Here is a 22852-nt window from a genome sequence, read left to right as displayed (position 1 = left end):
GGACTCAACAGCAGTGAGTTTGGGTTTTTGTTTTTTTTTTTTTGGTTTAGATGTTAAGTGCATGTACGTTTACATTTGTTGTATCTTCTTGATGTATCAAACCTATTATCAGTATGTAATATCGTTCTTTGCCTCTTATAAAAGATTTTGACTTAAAATATCTGATATCAATATGGCCACTCCTCTTTGATTAATATTTGCATCCATTATTATTATTTTTGCCATCCTTTCACTTTCAGTCTGACTTTTTATTTGGACTTAAAATGTTTCTCTTGTAGGCTGCATATGGATGGATCTTTTTTTTTTTTTTAATTCCTTCTTCCACACTCTGCTTTTTCTTAGAGTGTTTAATCTATTTACATTTAAAGTAATTATTGATAAGGAAGGACTTACTTCTGCCCGTTTGCTAATTATTTTGTGTGTACCTTATACCTTCTTTGTCCTTTGATTCTTGCAGTTTTGTCTTTTTTTGTTTGTTTTTTGTTGAGTTCTTATGTTTCCCTTCTTCAGCCTTTTTGTGTATTTTTTAGATATCTTCTTAGTGGTTACCGTAAAAATTACATTTATTAAAAAAAAAATACCTGAGATAAATTTACTATTTATATTTACATTTATAGTAACCGAGTACCAACAAGTGGCATTCCAACAAGTAACATACAGCATTAACATACATAAACTATTCCCATTTTGTTCGTCCCTCCAGCTTCTCGTTGTTGTCCTCTTTTATAGGATTATACATCCTATACCCATTAGAAAAAATTTGTAGTTATTTCTTAAGCATTTGATGTTATATAGCTTTAGGAATATAACAAAAAATATTTACTAATAGACAGTACTTTAAATTGGCTCTTTTATTTTTGTTTGCCATGTGTTTTTTGGAAATCCGTCTTTTCTTTTCCTTTTTTCTTCTTCTTCTTCTTCTAAATTGCGCTAGAGAGCGCTCTGACACTTTGGTTTTGAAGGTGCTGACTCAGTCTATCTTGCAAATTGTTTAGGTGAATCAGGGCACCATTGGACTTTTTTTTAAAAACAAAATGTACAGCCCTCAAATCTTGGGGGAAATGTTCCCTAATGCCTGCCAATCTTTATGTCCCTCTGGAGCCACCCGAGGTCGGTCCATGGTGCCAACAAGTGGCAGTGAGGACGATGTAAAAAATGCACTTCTATTGAATGGTTCTTGTTACTGATTTAAGCCCCTCTGCAGGGTTATGGGTGGGCAGATCTTTGCAGTAGTCCTCGGCCCACCTATTCCAGATCCAGCTGGGCCAAATGCAGAATTCATGTATTTTTCTTGATGATCTTATGGTTGGGAACTTCCCCTCATGCTGTCATTTTTCTTCTAGTCCCTAATATTATTTGTAAAGGTAAAAGAAGTGCCACTCAGAAGATGCTAGGCTATTATGCCTTCAAATTAAAAAAAAAAAAATTGACCTTTTCTCTTTTCTCTTATTACTTTTTTTGATGTCAGAATTGACTATGAATTCAACACTTCAGAATCTGTATATGTTGCCAAGTGATAACTTGAAAAATAATATAGTTACTGAAAAAATACTTCCACTTCAAAAAAAGTGTTTTGAAGTTATTTGGAATTTAATTCAATCACTGGGCATAAAACATGTAACAGTAATAGTCTTATTATGTGATGAAACCATTTGAATGAAAAATACTGTTACTCAAAAAGAAAAAGAAAAAGTAGTTTTCATTATTCCTGAAAAAATAATTTGCCTTGTTTTGCTGTTTCCTTAATTTTGCATTTGCCTTAGGGTTTAGGTAATAGAGTCACAAATCCCTGATTATGTTCTTTTTTTTTTTTTCTCTTTAGTATCCAAAGCTGATAACTTTAGAGGCATTTTCGGTTGTTATGACACAGTTGCTTGGAATTAATCTAGGATTAACATATGACGCCATCTATAAGTGTTACTGTCCAGGAAGTACGTGTATAATGAATCCTGATTCAATGTAAGGTGTTATTTCATTCAAATATTTATCTTCTCTTTGAGAAATGTTTGTAGTATTCTTGGATGTATAATTTCTTGCAATGTAACTTGAATAAGAATATTTTTACTAAATACATTTTTGTTTATTTAAAACTTATTAAAGAGAACAAGTATATACTGTTGTAGAAAAAATTGCTTAATAGTTTTGCACATAATGTTATATAAAGAAAGTGAATGTTGGTAATGACTTTCTGGAGTTTACTGGAATTTAGAGCTGAAATGTATTCTAAAAGTATGCATAGTGAGGATCTGTTGTTTCCAGGTGTTGTGTTAAGTTGTCTTATAAATGTTTAACAAGATGCATGTCTTAAGTATTTCATACTACTTTATCAGAGACAGAAAATACTTTGAAAAGTTGGACATGATAATAAAATCAGGTTATGCTAGGTGCAAAGTAGGAAATAACAGGGTGAGCTTATATCAAAAAAGGTGGAAAAGGAACTATTTATGATAAAGTGATCTGGATATGCTTCTCTGAATAAGTGGTATTTATGTTGACACTTTGAAGAGAAAAAACTAATGGTTGTATAAACAACTTGTGGAAAATACTTTTCAGGGTCAGCAAGTAAAATGAGACTTTGGTAAAAACTATCTTGATGTGCTCAACAGATTATCACCTGAAACAGTGAGAGCAGGGTGAGGTTGTGAGCAGGTAGGGCAAAAAATTAAAAAAGATAAGTTATTGGGAATATGTGGAAGGACAATTTAGTTATAGGAAAGAAAATAAAGTAAAATGAGACTAATAGAAAATGAGTCAGAGAAAGAAGTCTGTGAGAAAAGGTAGGAAAAAAACAAATCATGCAATGATAACATGGGCATTTGGATTTGATAAATGTAACAAAACACATTTTAATAGATTTATATAATATAGATAATAAAATAGCTAGTAAAATGAATGTGAAATCTATGAGAAGGAACAAAAATATATTACACACTTGGGAGGTAATGAAGATTGTCACTATAATCTATAATTAATTGGGATTTTTTTCTTTCCTTGTTTTTTAAATTGCGCTTTCTTTTTTTAAATTGTATTTTAGATGAAGGTTTACAGAACAAACTAGCTTGTCATTAAACAATTAATACATGTTTTGTTTTGTGACATTGGTTGCCATTCCCCACAACATGTCCACACTTGCCCCTTCTCCATCTTGGGTTCCCTGTTAACTAGCTTTTCTGTCCCTTCCTGACTTCTCGTCCTTGTTCCTGGGCTGCTGTGCCGATTTAGTGTCGTTTTGTTTTATGGGCCTGTCTAATCTTTGGCTGAAGGATGAACCTCAGGAATGAGTTCAGTCCTGAGTTAAAAGGATGTTTGAGGGCCGTACTCTCAGAGTTTCTCATCTCTGTCAGACGAGTAAATGTGGTCTTTTTTTGTGAGTTAGAAATTTGTTCTACAATTTTCTCCAGCTCTGTCCAGGATCCTCTATTGTGATCCCTGTCAGAGGAGTTGGTGATGGTAGCTGGGCACCACCTAGATGTGCTGGACTCAGTCTGGTGGAGGCTGTGGTAGTTTTGGTCCATTAGTCCTTTGGACTAACCTTTCCCTTGTGTCTTTGGTTTTCTTCATTCTCTCTTGCTCCAGGCAGAGTGGGACCAGTAAATGTATCTTAGATGGCTGCTTACAAGCTTTTAAGACCTCAGATGCTACTCACCACAGTAGGATGTAGAACATTTTCTTTATAAACTGTGTTATGACAGTTGAGCTCTAGGTATCTCCTAACACCATGGTCCCCAGCCCTCAGCCCAGTAATTTGGTTCCTCGGGGAGTTTGAATGTGTCTGTGAAGCCTCCATGACCTTGCCTTGGTCAAGTTGTGTTGATTTCACCAGTATTGTCTTACCCTTCACCAAAGTTACCACTTATCTGTTTTCTAGTTAGTGTTTTTCCCTCCCCAGTAACCATCAAAAATTGTTTCTTTCTGTGCATAAACCTTTTCATGAGTTTTTATAATGATGGTCTCATACAGTAGTTGTCCTTTTGTGATTGACTTATTTCACTCAGCATAATGCCCTCCAGATTCACCCATGTTGTGAGACGTTTCACAGATTCATCATTGTTCTTTATTGTTGTGTAGTATTTCATTGTGTGTATGTACCATAGTTTGTTTATGCAGTCATTGGTAGATAGGTACTTACGTTGTTTCATTTCCACCTTTTTGCTATGGTGAATAATGCTGCAGTGAACATGGGTGTGCATATGTCTGTTTGTGCGATGGCTCTTATTTCTCTAGGATGTATTCTTAGGAGTAGGATTGCTGGATCATATGATATTTCCATTTCTAGCTTTTTAAGAAAGTGCCATATCGTTTTCCAAAACGGTTGTACCATTTTACAGTCCCACCAGCAGTGAATAAGAGTTCCAGTCTCCCCACGGCCTCTCCTGCATTTGTTATTTTCTGATTTTTTTTTTCTTGATTCGTGCCAGTAATATTGGGATGAGATGGTATCTCATTGTAATTTTGATTTGTGTTTCTCTAATGGCTAGTGATCGTGAGCATTTCCTCGTGTATCTGTTAGCTGCCTGAATGTCTTCTTTGGTGAAGTATCTGTCCATATCCTTTGCCAATTTTTTAATTGGGGTATTTGTTTTTTTATTATAGAGATGTTGGATTTTCCTATAGATTTTTGAGATTAGGCCTTTGTCAGATTTGTCTTAGCCAAAATTTTTTTCTCAGTCTCTAGGTTCTCTTTTTACTCTTTTGGTGGTCTTTTAATGAGGATAATTGTTTAACTTTTAGAATATCCCAGTTATCTAGGCTATCTTCTGGTGTTTGTGTATCATTATTTATGGTTTGTATCCTGTTTATGCTATTAGGGCCTCTAACGTTGACCCTATTTTTTCTTCTTTTTTGAATTTACATTTAGGTCTTTGATCCATTTTGAATTAGTTTTTTGTGTATGGTATGAAGTATGGGACCTGTTTCACTTTTTTACAGATGGACATCCAGTTTTGCCAGCCCCATATAGACTGTCTTTTCCCCATTTCATGGACTTTGAGCCTTTGTCAAAGATCATATGACCATAGGTGGATGGAATTACATCTGGGCTCTCATTTGATTTCTGGGCTACCGCTTCTATGGCTGTTGATTGTGGATCCAAGTAAAATGAAATCCTTGACAACTTCAAAATTTTCTCCATTTGTCTTGATGTTGCTTATTCGTTCAGTTGTGAGGATTTTTGTTTTCTTTATGCTGAGATGTAATCCATCATGGAGGCTGTAGTCTTTCATCTTCGCCAGTAAGTACTTTAAGTCCTTTTTGGCAAAATTTTCTTTGCTTGTGATAGTAATGGTATTTTCTGCATCCTGTTATATCAGCTTTCTTTGGGATGGTCACAAATGTGCACCTCTTCAAGTCAGTTGGCCAGGTAGCTGTCTTCTAAGTTTCTTTGCATAGACAAGTGAATGCTTCCAGTGTTGTATCTATTTGTTGAAACATCTCAATGGCGGTCTGTAATTCCTGGAGCCTTGTTTTTTACCAGTGCCTTCAGTGCATCTTGGACTTCTTTTTCCAGCACCATTGATCATATGCTACCCCCTAAAATGGTTGAACATCAATCAGTTCTTTTTGGAAGGTGACGCTGTTGTTTTCCTTTCATCTTCTTTTGATGCTTCCTGCATCATTCAGTATTTTGCCCATAGAATCCTTCAGTATTGCAACTCAAGACTTGACTTTTTTCTTCAGTTCTTTCATCTTGGGAAATGCCAAGCATGTTCTTCACTTCTGGTTTTCTAACTCCAGGTGTTTTCACATTTCTTTATAATACTTTTCTTTGTCTTTTTGATTTGCCCTTTGATGTCTTCTGTTCAGCTCTTTTATGTGATCATGTCTTCCTTTTGATTCAACTACTCTGTGTTCAAGAGCATGTTTCAGAGTCTCTTCTGACATCCATTTTGGTATTTTCTTTCTTTCCCATCTTTTTAATGACCTTTTGCTTTCTTTATGTATGATGTCCTTGATGTCATCCTACAACTGATTTGGTCTCCGATCATTAGTATTTAATGTGTCAAATCTATTCTTGAGATCATCACTAAATTCAGATATCACTACTTTCTAACAAACTTTGAATAAATGCCAGTGTTTTAGGAAAGAAAAAAATGTGGGAAAATCATGATTATAGTCTGTGGACATTAAAATTGAGATATTCTGAGACACCCGGGTAAGTTGTTAGGTGTACAATTAGTTCTGTGGTTCTAGATCTCTGAGGACAAGCTCAGTGCCTTAAGAACAGGCTTTGGGCAGTTATTGTATATACAGACTGAGTCATTTAGGGGAAAGCAGCAACAGAGTCAGAAGGAGCAGAAAGAAAGCAAACTTTAGGAAAAGAATCTAGATAGTCTGAGTCTTTGAAACCTAGGGATGGATGTGTTTTAAGAGCAAGTGAAAGGATAGAGGCAACATGGTAAAAACATCAGCATGGTATTTTAGTCTCCACAAATTATTTCACAAAATACAACTAGGGAAATAATAATAAAGAATATATAACAACTTCCCCCAAAGCTGGGATGCATCAAAAATACCAGCAGGTACAGCCAGTCCTCTGGCATAATGAGACCTGAATAAAGGAAGCAGCTGTGTGGGAGGAAATAGAAGGGGCACATGGGGTCTCTGAAAATCTCACAAACCTGGGAACCCAGAATTCTTTGAATAATCCTCACCCCAAGTTGTTGTCCTCATGGGAAGAAAATGTCAATGAGCTAATGCTGTCACATTAGTCAAAACTTGGTGAGAATTTTATAAATTGTAGGTGAGAGAAAAGAGATTGTGAAAAATTCTTAAGATGTTGGAATGATCTTGGCATGAACCCTAAGAAATCTGATAGCAGTTAGCCCATGTATCACCCAGATTGTAGTTTTTAGATACCTTCTAAAAGAATGATTTATTCCAGGGAGAGGCAGAGAAAGTACAAATGAACCTGGAACATCCTGTGTCAGGAAATAAACAGGTGTTCAATGAATTACGGTGATTTGTCAAAAGGACACAAAGGCCAGTTTGAAAGAGCTCCCACTAGCTAAACCTGGGACAATTTGAGTGCCAAATATAATCAAGATCATAATGAATTATAACTCACTGAATAAAGTAGGAAACATGACTCTATACTGACATAAATACACAAATTAAAAAATCAAAATTTGAATTAGAAATGGCATATTTGCGTAGAATCAAAGTACTTCTCCCAAAATACTTGTTAATTGATAAGAAAGAAAAAAAAGTCACCATATATACTGGCAAACACACCTTACTCAACTGGTCAAAGTGACTCTTACGAGTAATATGACAAATTAAAATCTTGTGTCATCTGTCAGGATTCAATGAGACAAATGCAGCTACACCCTTGGGATATTTCTGCCAACACAACACATTTGATCAAATCCTGTGTAAATAGTCCGTAAACTGAAATTGGAGGACATTATACCAAATAATTAACCTGTAACCATAAACCACTTCAAGGACATGAAAGGCAACAAAAAACTTAGGCAGCTGAACTAAGGAAACATGACAAATGCAGTGCTTGACTGTGAACAGAATCTTTTTGCTATAAAATATAAATCGTGTGATATTTGGGGAAATTTGAACGGAGCCTGAGGATTAGGATTAGGAGATAGTAATGTGTCATTATTAATTTCCTAATTGTGGTCGTTCTATTTTGCTTATGTAGGAGAATTTGGTTCTATGTAAGAATTACACATTAAAGTATTTACAGCTCTCAGAACATCTTGTTGGAGACTGTTTCCGGAAAGAAAAGTTCATTCTTTGTACTATATTTGCTTAATTTCTGTAAGAGACATTGCTAATAAAATAAAACAAAAACTCATTAAACAAGTCATTTAAAATATAAGGTGATAATGATAATAAAAATAACTAGGGCTTATTCATTTTATATACATCTATGTTAAGATATTTGAATTGCTTGATTAATATTTGTTACCAAAGAAAAAATATTTTAAGGTATTTGAATTGATTGATTAATATTTGTTACCAAAGAAAAAAACCCATGTTTTCAGTAACACAATTGTTTTGTATTTTATTTTTCACACAATTTTTCTAGTATGTTCCATTTTCTTAATGATCGTTGATGTTTTTTGTAACAATGTTTGTAATAATGTAATATTTACAATAATAATGGAAATAATAACAATAAAAAAAAACCCAGTGCCGTTGAGTCGATTCTGACGCATAGCGACCCTGTTTCTTAATGATCATTGGTGTTTTTTGTAACAATGTTTATAATAATGTGATATTTACAATAATAATGGAAATAATAACAATAGGAAGCATTTAAATAGAACTTACTGTGTAGTGGGAAGTATTATGTGTTTTAACATATCCTTACTTACTTAGACTGCGTAACTACGATACAGAGATGTTTTTTCCTTTATCTTCCTCTACTTGCTAGATGTTATCATCGAGCTGATTTTTTATATTATTGCTTTTCTTTCTTTCTTTTTTTTTTTGTATTCTGCCATTATGTATTGGTTTAGGCTATAGATTAAAACCTAATTTAGCTAGAAAATTGGAATTTTGATGCAAAATTGCTTTTGATATGACGACAAGTGGAAATTATAACGAGTTAAATTATGACAAGTTAAAAGTTTTATGTGGGCAGACAACAGTGTTAAGTGCAAGATTTAAATAAAAACTATGTGTGATTTTTACCATTTCAAGGATGTTTAAATGATATTTCCAAAGAAGGCCAAAACACAAGCAGTCCAATGGGACTTGTATAAATAGTGGAGCACGTAATCAAGTCGTATAAAATTAAATGTGTGTCCCTTTATGCACCTATAGTTTTCCAAGGAAATTCATTTATATTTTTCTTGGAGATACTAAAGTTGAAAAAGAAATTAGAATCGGAATTGAATTGTATTTTGAAAATGAAAATCACCCTCCCTCTTGACTCCCCTTCTATAAGTGAAGTAGTATAAAATTCATAACACCATATTAAAGACTTTTAATTTGATACTGACTTTATTCCATTCATCTAAGGAATATAATTCACTTTTAGACATTCCCATGGTGTAAAGTTTTTTAGCAGCTGCAGCCTGGATGAATTTAAGCATGTAGTTACACAACCTGAATTTGAATGTCTTCAGAATCAAATAATTTCAAAAGTGGCTTTCCAAGGAAGACAAAGTCATTCGACTTGTGGCAATGGCCGTTTGGAGCCACCAGAGGAGTGTGATTGTGGCAGTGCAGAGGTTAGTGGCGAACATTAATAGCTTATCCAAAGATTTGGTTTTGTGTTTCTCATGTTGTATTATAATTGTCAATGCGTTATAAAAGGGAAGGACTTTTCTTTCTTTCTCTCTTTTTTTAATGCAGCACCATTTTATCATATATCTAAAATGGGGGTATATGGGACATGAGGCAACTGATCCTGAATTTGAAGCATTTGTGGAATTTGAGTACAGGTTAAGTTTAGACTGTCAGAAAGAAATAGATTCTTCATTGTGTAACCATTAATAGTAATAGTACTCCTCTGTATCCTCAATCAATAGCATAAACATCGGTGGTGTCAATAGTATAATCGTCACTTCAATCATCTCCTGAATTCCTCCAAAGTGACTGTACAGGTTGATTAGATTACTAAATGTTTGTTGTTGGTTGCCTCCTCAAACCCTAATGTCAGCCCTTGTATCTGTGGGAACTTCATTTATTTTAACTTGGATTCACAGAATTGGATTAATGATAACCATTAGTTCATTACCCTTAGTGTTGAATACAAGACCCAACAATGATACATGTATGGCCATCGCTTTCTTATTTCTCACCCTTCATTTACTAGAAAAGTAAACACTATCCAGAAATTTTTTAACAATGCAGTTTTAAATGTTATTATTAGCTTTCTGTTTTAGAACATTATTAAAAATGTAGCATAACCTCTGGGACTACATTTTTATTTCGTGTGTTACTGATAATATGCATGTTATTTTGTGTAGATGTAGTTCTTCCATACTCCTTTTTTATGTGTAATAACGCATTGTTGTTGTTGTTGTTGTTGTTAGGTGCCGTCGAGTCGGTTCCGACCCATAGCAACCCTATGCACAACAGAACGAAACACTGCCTGGTCCTGCGCCATCTTTAAAAATCGTTGTTATGCTTAGCTCATTGTTGCAGCCATTGTGTCAATCCACCTCGATGAGGGTCTTCCTCTTTTCTGCTGACCCTGCACTCTGCCAAGCATGATGTCCTTCTCCAGAGACTGATCCCTCCTGATAACATGTCCAAAGTATGTAAGACACAGTCTCGCCATCCTTGCCTCTAAGGAGCATTCTGGCCGCACTTCTTCCAAGACAGATTTGTTCGTTCTTTTGGCAGTCCATGGTATATTTAATATTCTTCGCCAACACCACAATTCAAAGGCGTCAACTCTCCTTCAGTCTTCCTTATTCATTGTCCAGCTTTCACATGCATGTGATGTGATTGAAAATACCATGGCTTGGGTCAGGCGCACCTTAGTCTTCAGGGTGACATCTTTGCTCTTCAACACTATGAAGAGGTCCTTTGCAGCAGCCTGAATTTCAAGCAGTCTCCTGTCGATATACTGCTGCAGCTGTTTTTGAATGATCTTCAGCAAAATTTTGCTTGTGTGTGATACTAATGATATTGTTCTATCATTTCCACATTCGGTTGGATCACCTTTCTTGGGAATAGGCATAAATATGGATCTCTTCCAGTCAGTTGGCCATGAAGCTGTCTTCCATATTTCTTGGCATAGATGAGTGAGCACCTCCAGCACTGCATCTGTTTGTTGAAACATCTCCTTTGATATTCCAATTCCTGGAGCCTTGTTTTTTGCCAGTGCCTTCAGAGCACCTTGGACTTCTTCCTTCAGTACCATCGGTTCCTGATCATATGCCACCTCTTGAAATGGTTGAATATCGACTGATTCTCTTTGGTATAATGACTCTGTGTAAACCTTCCATCTTCTTTTGATGCTTCTTGCATCATTTAATATTTTCCCCATGGAATCCTTCACTATTGCAACTTGAGACTTGAATTTTTTCTTCAGTTCTTTCAGCTTGAGAAACGCTGAGTGTGTTCTTCCCTTTTGGTTTTCCATCTCCAGCTCTTTGCACATGTCATTATAATACTTTACTTTGTCTTCTCGAGAGGCCCTTTGAAATCTTCTGTTCAGTTCTTTTACTTCATCAATTCTTCCTTTAGCTTTAGCTGCTCGACGCTCAAGAGCAATTTTCAGAGTCTCCTCTGACATCCATCTTGGTCTTTTCTTTCTTTCCTGTCTTTTCAGTGGCCTCTTGCTTTCTTCGTGGATGATGTCCTTGATGTCATTCCACAACTCTTCTGTTCTTCGGTCACTAGTGTTCAATGCATCAAATCTATTCTTGAGATGGTCTCTAAATTCAGGTGGGATATACTCAAGGTCATATTTTGGCTCTCGTGGACTTGCTTTGATTTTCTTCAGTTTCAGCTTAAACTTGCATATGAGCAATTGATGGTCTGTTCCACAGTCGGCCCCTGGCCTTGTTCTGGCTGATGATATTGAGCTTTTCCATCATCTCTTTCCACAGATGTAGTCAATTTGATTTCTGTGTGTTCCATCTGGCGAGGTCCATGTGTATAGTCGCCGTTTATGTTGGTGAAAGAAGGTATTTGCAATGAAGAAGTCATTGGTCTTGCATTAGGGTATGGGAATATATGAATTACTCATCTATCCTCCTGTTGATAGGTATTTTGAGTGTTCAGAGATCAATTTTATTGTCTAAACAGTTTTATACTTAACGCCTGATGCACAGTAGCCTCAAGGCTATGTATTTAAATATGAAATTTATGGATTATGAAATAGGTGAGTAATGCCTGAGTAATGCTAAGCAGTTTTGCTCATTTACACTGGAACTTGCTTTTCACTGTCTAGTAGATCCTGTTTTTTCCATAACCTATTCAACATGGGGAACCCCTGGTAACATAGTGGTTAAGAGTTCGGCTGCTAACCGAAAGGTTGGCAGTTGGAATCCACCAGCCGCTCCTTGGAAACCCTGTGGCACAGTTCTATTCTGTCCTATAGCGTCTCTATGAGTTGGAGTCGACTCGAGGCAACTGGTTTGGTTTTTTGGTTATTCGGCATGTGGTATTGTGGACTTCATAATTCTTGCCAGGTGAAACTGTACAAAATGATAACTCATTGTGATTTCGTTGGTCTTTCCTTGGTTGTTAGTAAAATTGGACTTCTCTTCATATGTTTAGGAGCCATGTATGTCTTCTTTGATGTGAACTGTCTGTTTATTCTTTCCTCTATTAGATTATCAATTATCAATTGCATTTTTGTATTTCTTTATATATTCTTTATACTGATCATTAATATGTTAAATGTATTCCATGTTTTTATACTTTCTTCCATGTAACTTCTGATGAAAAAAGTCATTTATGTTAATGTAAATTAATGTGCTTCAACAGAAATTTGTATTAGTGATTTCATCTTTGCAATATGTCTTGGAATGAAATAGTGATAATTTTATGCTTTATTTCGTGGAGCCTGCTATAATTTTTTTGTGTGTTTTATATGGATATTTTCTATTGCTACATTTTCAAAATCAGTAACTTTTCTTTTGCTGTATCTATTCTTTAAAAGGATATGGTTAATTTTTCTTTCAAATATTTTTTTCTTTTTTAACATATTTTATCCTTTTTATATTTTCATTTCTCTTTTTACTATGTTCTTGTGTATTTTGAAGCCATGAGTATATTAGAAATAGCTGTTAAAATATTCTGTTTTTTTAATTCCATCATCTCTATAATTTTTGCATCTGGTTCTATTTATGGATTATTCAGTACGGGTCATGTGATTATGATTCTTGTAATGTGTATTAAGTTTTTCAGCTTTTCAATTTTGTTGTATTGAATATGTGAATTAGTTATAAAATATACAACTAATTAACTTTTTAAATAATCTTTTTTTTTGGCCCTAATGTACTTCTTTTTTTTTTTTTTAATTATGGTAAAATACATATAACAAAATTTTCCGTTTTAACCACTTATAGTGTACTTTTCAGCAGCATTAGTTATAGTTACAGTGTTGTACAGTCCTCACTAATATTTATTTCCAAAACGTTTTCATGGCTCCAAATAAAAATTCTGTACTCCATAGCAATAACTTGCTATGAGTATAGAGAAACATCCCTGGTAACCATTAAGCTACTGTTTGTCTATATGAATTTGCCTGTGCTATATATTTCATATAACTGGAATTATATAATTTTTGTTCTTTTGTGTCTGGCTTATTTGACTTAGCATAATGTTTTCCAGATTCATCCATGTCATAGCGTATATCAGAACTTCATTTCTCTTTATGACTGAATAATATTTCTGTTTTTCTAATTTTTATTGTGCTTTAAGTGAAAGTTTACAAATCAAGTTAGTCTCTCACACAAAAACTTACATACACCTTGCTACATACTCCCAACTGCTGTCCCCCTAATGAGACAGCCTGCCCCCTCCCTCCACTCTCTCTTTTTGTGTCCAGTTCGCCAGCTTCTAACCCTTTGCCTTCTCGTCTCCCTTCCAGGGAGGAGATGCCGACATAGTCTCAAGTGTCCACCTGATCCAAGAAGCTCACTCCTCAGCAGCATCCCTCTCCAACCCATTGTCCAGTCCAATCCCTGTCTGAAGAGTTGGCTTCAGGAATGGTTCCTGTCCTGGGGCAACAGAAGGTCTGGGGGCCATGACCACTGGGGTCCTTCTAATCTCAGTCAGACCATTGAGTCCGGTCTTTTTATGAGAATTTGGGGTCTGCATCCCACTGCTCTCCTGCTCTCTCAGGGGTTCTCTGTTGTGTTCCCTGTTGGGGCAGTCATCGGTTGTAGCCAGGCACCATCTAGTTCTTCTGGTCTCAGGCTGATGTAGTCTCTGGTTTATGTGGCCCTTTCTGTCTGTTGGGCTCATAATTACCTTGTGTCCTTGATGTTCTTCATTCTCCTTTGATCCAGGTGGGTTGAGACCAACTGATCCATCTTAGATATGACTGAACAATATTTCATTGAATGGATCTAAAATTTTTGTTTATTCATCTGTTTATGGACATTCAGCTGTTTCCACTTTTTGGCTATTGTGAATAATGTTGTAATGAACATTGATATGGAAGTTTTTTTTTTTTTTTTTGAGTTCCTGATTTCAGATCTTTTGGGTGTATACCTAAGATGCAATTGCTGGGTGCCTTAGTTGTCTAGTGCTGCTGTAACAGAAATACCACAAGTGAATGGCTTTAACAAACAGCAGTTTATTCTCTTGCAGTCTGGCCTTAGGAGGCCAGAAGTCTGTATTCAGGGCGCCAGCTCCCAAGAAATGCTTTCCGTGTCTCAATTCTGGGGGAAGGTTCTTGCCATCAATCTTCCCCTGGTGCAGAGACCCTGTGTCCAAAGGACATGCACCACTGCTGGTGCTTCTTTCTTGATGGCATGAGGTCCGTCTCCTTTTTGCTTGATTCCTTCCAGAGAGATTGACTCAAAATACAACCTAATCCTGTAGATTGAGTCCTGCGTCACTAACGTAACTGCCTCTAATCCTACCTCATTAACATCATAGAGGTTAGGATTTACAACACATAGGAAAATCACATCAGATCACAAATTGGTAGACAACCACACAGTACTGGGAATTATGCTTAGCCATATTTTGGGGGGATACAATTCAGTCCATAACACTGGGTCATAAGGTAACTTTATATTTAACTTCCTGAGGACTAGCAAAACTGTTTTCCACAGCTGCACCATTTTACGCTCTCAACAGCAGTGGCCGAGGGTTCCAGTTTCTCCATATCTTTGCGAACATCTGTTGTTCTTTGTTTTTCTAATAGCCATCCAAGTGGGTGTGAAGTGGCATCTCATTGTAGCCTTGATTTGCATTTCGATCATGACACATGATGCTGAACAGCTTTACATGTACTTATTGGCCATTTGTGTATCTTCTTTGGCAGAATGTCTATTCATATCCTCGGTCTGTTTTTTGATTGGGTTGTTCATCTTTTTGTTATTGAGTTGTAGGAGTTGTTGTTAGTTTCTAGGTGCCGTCGAGTTGGTTCTGACCCATAGCGACCCTATATACAAGAGAACGAAACACTGCTGATCTTGCGCCATTCTTACAATCTTTGTTATGCTTGAGCTAACTGTTGTAGCCATTGTGTCAGTCCACCTTGTTGAGGGTCTTCCTCTTCTCCGCTGACCCTGTACTTTGCTAAGCATGATGTCCTTCTCCAGGGACTGACCCGTCCTGACAACATGCCCAAAGTATGTAAGATGCAGTTTTGCTGTCCTTGCTTCTAAAGAGCATTCTGGTTGTACTTCCTCTAAGACAGATTTGTTTGTCATTTTGGCAGTCCAAGGTATATTCAATACTCTTTGCCTACACCACAGTTCAAAGGCATCAATTCTTCTTCAGTCTTCCTTATTCATTGTCCAGCTTTCACATGCATATGATGGCATTGAAAATACCATGGCTTGGGTCAGGCGCACCTTAGTCTTCAAGGTGACATCTTTGCTTTTCAAGACTTTAAAGAGGTCCTTTACAGCAGATTTGCCCAATGCAATGTGTCTTTTGATTTCTTGACTGCTGTGTCCCTGGCTGTTGATTGTGGATCCAAGTAAAATGAAATCCTGGACAATTTGAATCTTTTCTGTGTTTATCACGATATTGCTTATTGGTCCAGTTGTGAGGATTTTTGTTTTCTTTATGTTGAGGTGCAATCCATACTGAAGACTGTGGCCTTTGATCTTCATGTAAGTATTTCAAGTCCTTTTCACTTTCAGCAATCAAGTTTGTGTCATCTGCATAACACAGGTTGTTACTGAGTCTTCCTCCAATCCTGATGCCCCGTTGTTCTTCATATAGTTCAGCTTCTCAGACTATTTGCTGAGCATACAGATTGAACAGGTATGGTGAAAGCATACAACCCTGATGACTTTAAACCAAAAGGTATCCCCTTGTTCTGTCTGAACAACTGCTTCTTGATCTATGTAAACGTTCCTCATGAACACAATTAAGTGTTCTGGAATTCCTATTCTTTGAAATATTATCCATTATTTGTTATGATCCACACAGTCAAATGCCTTTGCGTAGACAGTAAAACACAGGTAGACATCCTTCTGGCATGCTCTGCTTTCAGCCAGGATCCATCTCACATCAGCAATGATATCTCTGGCTTCATGTCCTCTTCTGAGACCGACCTGAATTTCTGGCAGCTCCTTGTTGATATACTGCTGCAGCTGTTTTTGAATGATCTTCAGCAAAATTTGTCTTGCATATGATGTTAATGATATTGTTCTATTATTTCTGCATTCGGTTGGATCACCTTTTTTGGGAATAGGCATAAATATGGATCTTTCCTAGTCAGTTGGCCAGGAAGCTGTCTTCCATATTTCTTTGCGTAGATGAATGAGCACGTCCAGCACTGCATCCATTTGTTGAAACGTCTCAACTGATATTCCGTCAATTCCTGGAGCCTTGTTTTTTGCCAGTGTCCTCAGTGCATCTTTGACCTCTTCCTTCAGTACCATGGGTTCCTGATCATATGCTACCTCTTGAAATGGTTGAACGTCGACTAATTCTTTTTGGTATAATGACTCTGTGTATTCCTTCTATCTCCTTTTGATGCTTCCTGGGTCATTTAATATTTTTGCCATAGAATCCTTCCCTGTTTCAACCCCACATATCTGTCAGTTTGTTGTATTGTGGGTTCTTGCGTGCTCCTGTGAAGCTGGAAGCTATGCCACCAGTATTCAGATATCAGCAGGGTCACGATGGAGCTGAGTTTCTGGAGTAAGACAGACTAGGAAAAAGGACCCGGCAGTCTACCTCTGAAAAGCATTAGCCAGTGAAAACCTTATGAATAGCAGCGGAACATTGTCTGATAGATTGCTGGAAGATGAGCCCCCCAGGTTGAAAGGCACTCAAAAGATAACTCGGGAAGAGCTGCCTCCTCAAAGTAGAGTCGACCTTAATGGTATGGATGGAATAAAGCTTTCGGGACCTTAATTTGCTGCTGTGGCACGACTCAAAATGAGAAGAAACAGGTTCAAATAGCCATTAATAATCGGAACCTGGAATGTACAAAGTATGAACCTAGGAAAATTGGAAATCGTCAAAAATGAAATGGAATGCATAAATGTCAATATCCTAGGAATTAGTGAGCTGAAATGGACTGATAGCAGCCATTTTGAATCGGACAGTCATATAGTCTATTATGCCGGGAATGGCATTGCATTCATCATCAAAAAGAACATTTCAAGATCTATCCTGAAATACAACACTGTCAGTAATAGGATAATACCCATATGGCTACAAGGAAGACCAGTTAATACGATTATTATTCAAGTTTACACACCAACCACTAACACCAAAGATGAAGAAATTGAAGATTTTTATCAGCAGCTGCAGTCTGAAATTGATCGAACACGCAATCAGGATGCATTGATAATTACTGGTGATTGGAATGCAAAAGTTGGAAACAAAGAAGAAGACTGGTAGTTGGAAAATATGGCCTTCATCATAGAAACAATGCCGGAGATCGAATGATAGAATTTTGCAAGACCAACAACTTCTTCATTGCAAATACGTTCTTTCACCAACATAAACAGCAACTATATGCATGGACCTCACCAAATAGAGCACACAGGAATCAAATTGACTACATCTGTGGAAAGAGATGATGGAAAAGCTCAATATCATCAAGTTAGAACAAGGCCGGGGCCGACTGTGGAACAGAACATCAATTGCTCATATGCAAGTTCAAGCTGAAACTGAAGAAAATCAGAGCAAGTCCACAACAGCCAAAATATGACCTTGAATATATCCCATCTGAATTTAGAGACCATCTCAAGAATAGATTTGATGCATTGAACACTAGTGACCGAAGACCAGACGAGTTGTGGAATGACATCAAGGATGTCATACATGAAGAAAGCAACAGGTCATTGAAAAGACAGGAAACAAAAAAAAGACCAAAATGGATGTCAGAGGAGACTGTGAAACTTGCTTACAAATGTCAAGCAGCTAAAGCAAAAGGAAGAAATGATGAAGTAAAAGAACTGAACAGAAGATTACAAAGGGTAGCTTGAGAAGACAAAGTAAAGTATTATAATGACATGTGCAAAGAGCTGGAGATGGAAAACCAAAAGAGAAGAACACGCTCGGCATTTCTGAAGCTGAAGGAACTGAAGAAAAAATTCAAGCTTCAAGTTGCAATAGTGAAGGATTCCATTGGGAAAATATTAAATGATGCAAGAAGCATCAAAAGAAGATGGAAGGAATACACAGAGTCATTATACCAAAGAGAATTAGTCGATATTCAACCATTTCAAGAGGTCGTATATGATCAGGAACCGATGGTACTGAAGGAAGAAGTCCCAGCTGCTCTGAAGGCATTGGCGAAAAACAAGGCTCCAGGAATGGATGGAATATCAATGGAGATGTTTCAACAAACAGATGGAGCGCTGGAGGTTCTCACTCATCTATGCCATGAAATATGGGAGACAGCTTCCTGGCCAACTGACTGGAAGAGATCCATATTTATGCCTATTCTCAAGAAAGGTGATCCAACTGATTACGGAGATTATGGAACAATATCATTAATATCACATGTAAGGCAAATTTTGCTGAAGATCATTTAAAAACGGCTGAGGCAGTATATCAACAGGGAACTGCCAGAAATTCAGGCCGGTTTCAGAAGAAGACGTGCAACCAGGGATATCATTGCTGATGTGAGATGGATCCTGGCTGAAAGCAGAGAATACCAGAAGGATGTTTACCTGTGTTTTATTGACTATGCAAAGGCATTTGACTGTGTGGATCATAACAAATTATGGACAACATTGGGAAGAATGGAAGTTCAGAACACTTAATTGTGTTCATGAGGAATGTTTACATAGATCAAGAGGCCGTTGTTCAGACAGAACAAAGGGATACCTTGTGGCTTAAAGTCAGGAAAGGTGTGCGTCAGGGTTGTGTCTTTTTGCCATACCTATTTAATCTGTATGCTGAGCAAATAATCCAAGAAGCTGGATTATATGAAGAAGAACACGGCATCAGGATTGGAGGAAGACTTATTAACAACCTGTGTCATGCAGATGACACAACCCTGATTGCTGAAAGTGAAAAGGAATTGAAGCACTTACATGAAGATCAAAGACCACAGCTTTCAGTAATGATTGCACCTCAACATAAAGAAAACAAAAATTCTCATAGTTGGACTAATGAGCAACATCATGATAAACGGAGAAAAGATTGAAGTTGTCAAGGATTTCACTTTACTTGGATCCACAATCAGCAAGCCATGGAAGGAGTAGTCAAGAAATCAAATGGCACATTGCACTGGGCTAATCTGCTGCAAAAGACATGTTTAAAGTGTCAAAAATAAAGATATCACCTTGAAAACTAAGGTGCACCTGACCCAGCCATGGTATTTTTAATCTCATCATATGCATGTGAAAGCTGGCCAATGAATAAGGGAGACCAAAGAAGAATTGATGCTTTTGAATTGTGGTGTTGGTGAAGAATATTGAATATACCATGGACTGCCAAAAGAACAAACAAATCTGTCTTTGGAGAAGTACAACTAGAATGCTCCTTAGAAGCTAGGATGGCGAGACTGTGTCTTACATACTTTGGACATGTTTTCAGGAAGGATCAGTCCCTGGCTAGGGACATCATGCTTAGCAAAGTTCAGGGTCAGTGGAAAAGAGGAAGACCCTCAATGAGGTGGATTGGCACAGTGGCTGCAACAATGAGCTCAAGCATCACAATGATTGTGAGGATGGCACAGGAGTAAGCAGTGTGTTGTTCTGTTGTGCACAGTGTCACTATGAGTCGGAACTGACTCGATGGCAGCTAACAACAGCAACATTTGCAAATGGTATCATCTTATATACAGAAAACCCCAAAGAATCTACGAGAAAACCACTGGAACTAAGAGTTCAGCAAAGTATCAGGATATAAGATAAACACACAAAAATCAGTTGGATTCCTGTACACCAACAAAGAGAACTTCGAAAAGGAAATCAGTACCATTTAAAATAGCCCCCAAGAAGATAAAATACTGAGGAATAAATCTAACCAAAGATATAAAAGACCTATACGAAGATAACTACAAGACGCTACTGTAAGAATGTAAAAGAGACCTATGTAAGTGGAAGAACATACCATGCTCATAGATGGGAAGGCTCAACATTGTGAAAATGTCAGTTCTACCCAAAGTGATCTACAGATACAATGCAATCCTGATCCAGATTCCAACATTTGTTAACGAGATGGAGAAACAAATCACCAATTTCATATCAAAATGGAAGAGGCCCCAGATAAATAAAGCCTTACTGAAGAAAAACGAATTAGGAGGCCTCACACTACCTAATTTTAGAACCTTTTTTTTATACGTCCACAGTAGTCAGGACAGCTCAGTACTGGCACAACAACACACACATAGACAGTGGAACAGTATTGAGAACCCAGATGTAAATTCATCCATGTATGAGCAGCTGATATTTGAGATGGTCCAAAGTCCATTCAATCGGGGAAAAGAGAGTCTCCTTAACAGATGGTGCAGGTGTAACTGGATACCCATCTGCAAAAAATTGAAACAAGACCCGTACCTCACGCCATGTACAAAAACTAACTCAAAATCAATCAAAGACTTAAATATAAAAACTAAAATAGTAATAAGATCATGGAAGAAAAAAGGGGGACAGTACTGGGAACCCTAACACATGGCATAAACAGAATACAAACCATAACTAACATTGCAGAAACACCAGAAGAGAAAGTAGATAACTGGGATCTCCTAAGAATCAAACACTTATGCTCATCAAAAGACTTCACCAAAAGAATGGAAAGAATACCTACAGACTGGGAGAAAAAATTTGGCTAGGACATATCCGATAAGTGTCTAATCTCTAACATCTGCAAGATACTGCCGTATCTTAAGGACAACAAGACAAATAATCCAGGTTAAAAATGGGGAAAGGATTTGAACAGACACTTCACCAAAGAAGTCATTCAGGCGGCTAACATACATGAGGAAATGCTCATGATCATTAGCCATTAGAGAAATGTAAATCAAAACTACAATGAGATACCATCTCACCCCAACAAGGCTAGCACTAATCCAAAAAACACAAAATAGTAAATGTTGGAAAGACTAGAACACCTACACACTTCTGGTGGGAATGTAAAATGGTACAATCAATTTGGAGCTTCCTTAAAAGCTAGAAATAGAAGTACCATAGGATCCAGCAATCCCACTCTTTGGAATATATGCTAGAGAATTAAAAGCCATCACAGGAATAGATACGTGCACACCCGTATTCATTGCAGCACTGTTCACAACAGGCCTCCTACTTTGTTCTTTTTCTTTGGATAAACAAATTATGGTATATACGCCAAACTGTTTTGACTACCGTGGAGGTATAATAGGTTCTAAAATGGTAGTGTGAAGCCTTCTACTTTGTTCTTGTTCTTCTTTGGATAAACAAATTATGGTATATACACACAGTGGAATACTGCGAAATGACAAAGAACGATATTCCGTGAAACATCTCACAACATGGATGAATATGGAAGGCATTGTGCTGAGCGAAATTCGTCAGTCCAAAACGACAAATATTGTATGAGACCACTATTATAAGAACTCAAGAAAAAGTTTAAACACAGAAGGAAACAATCTTTGATGGTTACAAGGTGGGAGGTAGGGAGAAGGAAATGTAACTAGATGGTAGTCAAGAATCACCTTAGGTGACGGGAAGGACAACACAAATACAGGAGAAGTCAGCACAACTAGAGTAAAGGAAAAGCTAAGAAGTTCCTAAACATAGCCAAATACTTTGAGGGACAGATTAGCTGGGGCTGGGATCTGGGGACCATGGTTTCAGGGGATATTTAGGTCAGTTGGCATAACAAAGTTCATTAAGAGAATGTTCTGCATCTCATTTTGGTGAGGGGCGTCTGGGGTCTTAGAAGCTAGTAAGCTGCCTTATAAGATGTATCAATTGGCCCGAGCCCACTTGGAGCAAAGGAGAATGAAGAACACCAAAGACACAAGGAAAATATTAGCCTAAGAGACAAAAAGTCCACGTAAACCAGAGACTCCAAGGACCTGAGACTGGAAGGACTAGATGGTGCCTGGCTACCACCAATGATCACCCTGACAGGGAACACAACAGAGTCTCTGAAGGAGCACGAGATAAGTGTGGAGCACAATTCAAATTCATGTAAAAAGCCCAGACTTAATGGTCTGACTGAGACTGTGGGAGCCCTCGAAGCCATGCCCCCGGATGCTCTGTTAACCCAGGATTAAAACCTTTCCCGACAAAGATTACCCATACCCATTGCAGTTGAGTCGATTCTGACTCATAGCGACCCTATAGGGCCCCATATGGTTTCCAAGGAACGTGCGGTGGATTCAAACTGCTGACCTTTTGGTTAGCAGCCGTAGCTCTTAACCACTATGCCACAAGGGTTTCCAGACAAAGATTAGACTGGACTATAAAACGTAACAGTGGTGCTTGTTAGTTCAGACCAAATGGGCGGCTCCTGTCCAGAGGCAGGATGAGAAGGCAGTAAGGGACAGGAGCAGGTTGGATGGACATGGGAAGCCTGGGGTGGGAAGGAGGAGTGTGCTGTCACATTATAGGGATTGCAATTAGTGTCACATAACAATATGCATATAAATATTTGTATGAGAAATTAAATTGAGCTGACACCTTTCACCTAAAGCATAATTTAAAAAAAAAGCACAATACTCAAGGTAAACTTTTTTGTTCAGCTAAACTGTTGTTTGGTTTAATAAAGACTTCAGGAGATATTTTTGGTTTAGGGTTTAACGGTTATCTCAGGGCCTTGTTTTCCAAGGCTCATCCATCCT

At 37.3% G+C, this 22852-nt stretch overlaps 1 protein-coding gene across 1 annotated transcript in view; it reads left to right on the top strand.

The window, feature by feature from the left end:
* Nucleotides 1-22852, top strand: part of LOC100673096 (A disintegrin and metallopeptidase domain 3-like) — a 150932-nt gene that overhangs the window by 29696 nt on the left and 98384 nt on the right. Inside the window, exons 9-10 of the mRNA XM_064271940.1 lie at nt 1823-1959; nt 8999-9191. Of these exons, the coding sequence (XP_064128010.1) occupies nt 1823-1959; nt 8999-9191 (330 nt within the window). The remainder of the gene's footprint in view (nt 1-1822; nt 1960-8998; nt 9192-22852) is intronic.

Source organism: Loxodonta africana, chromosome 19 (assembly GCF_030014295.1).
Source record: "Loxodonta africana isolate mLoxAfr1 chromosome 19, mLoxAfr1.hap2, whole genome shotgun sequence".
Classification (NCBI taxonomy): Eukaryota; Metazoa; Chordata; class Mammalia; order Proboscidea; family Elephantidae; genus Loxodonta; species Loxodonta africana.
The sequence above is the reverse complement of the archived record's forward strand: the minus strand, read 5'-3'. Positions and strand labels throughout refer to the sequence as shown.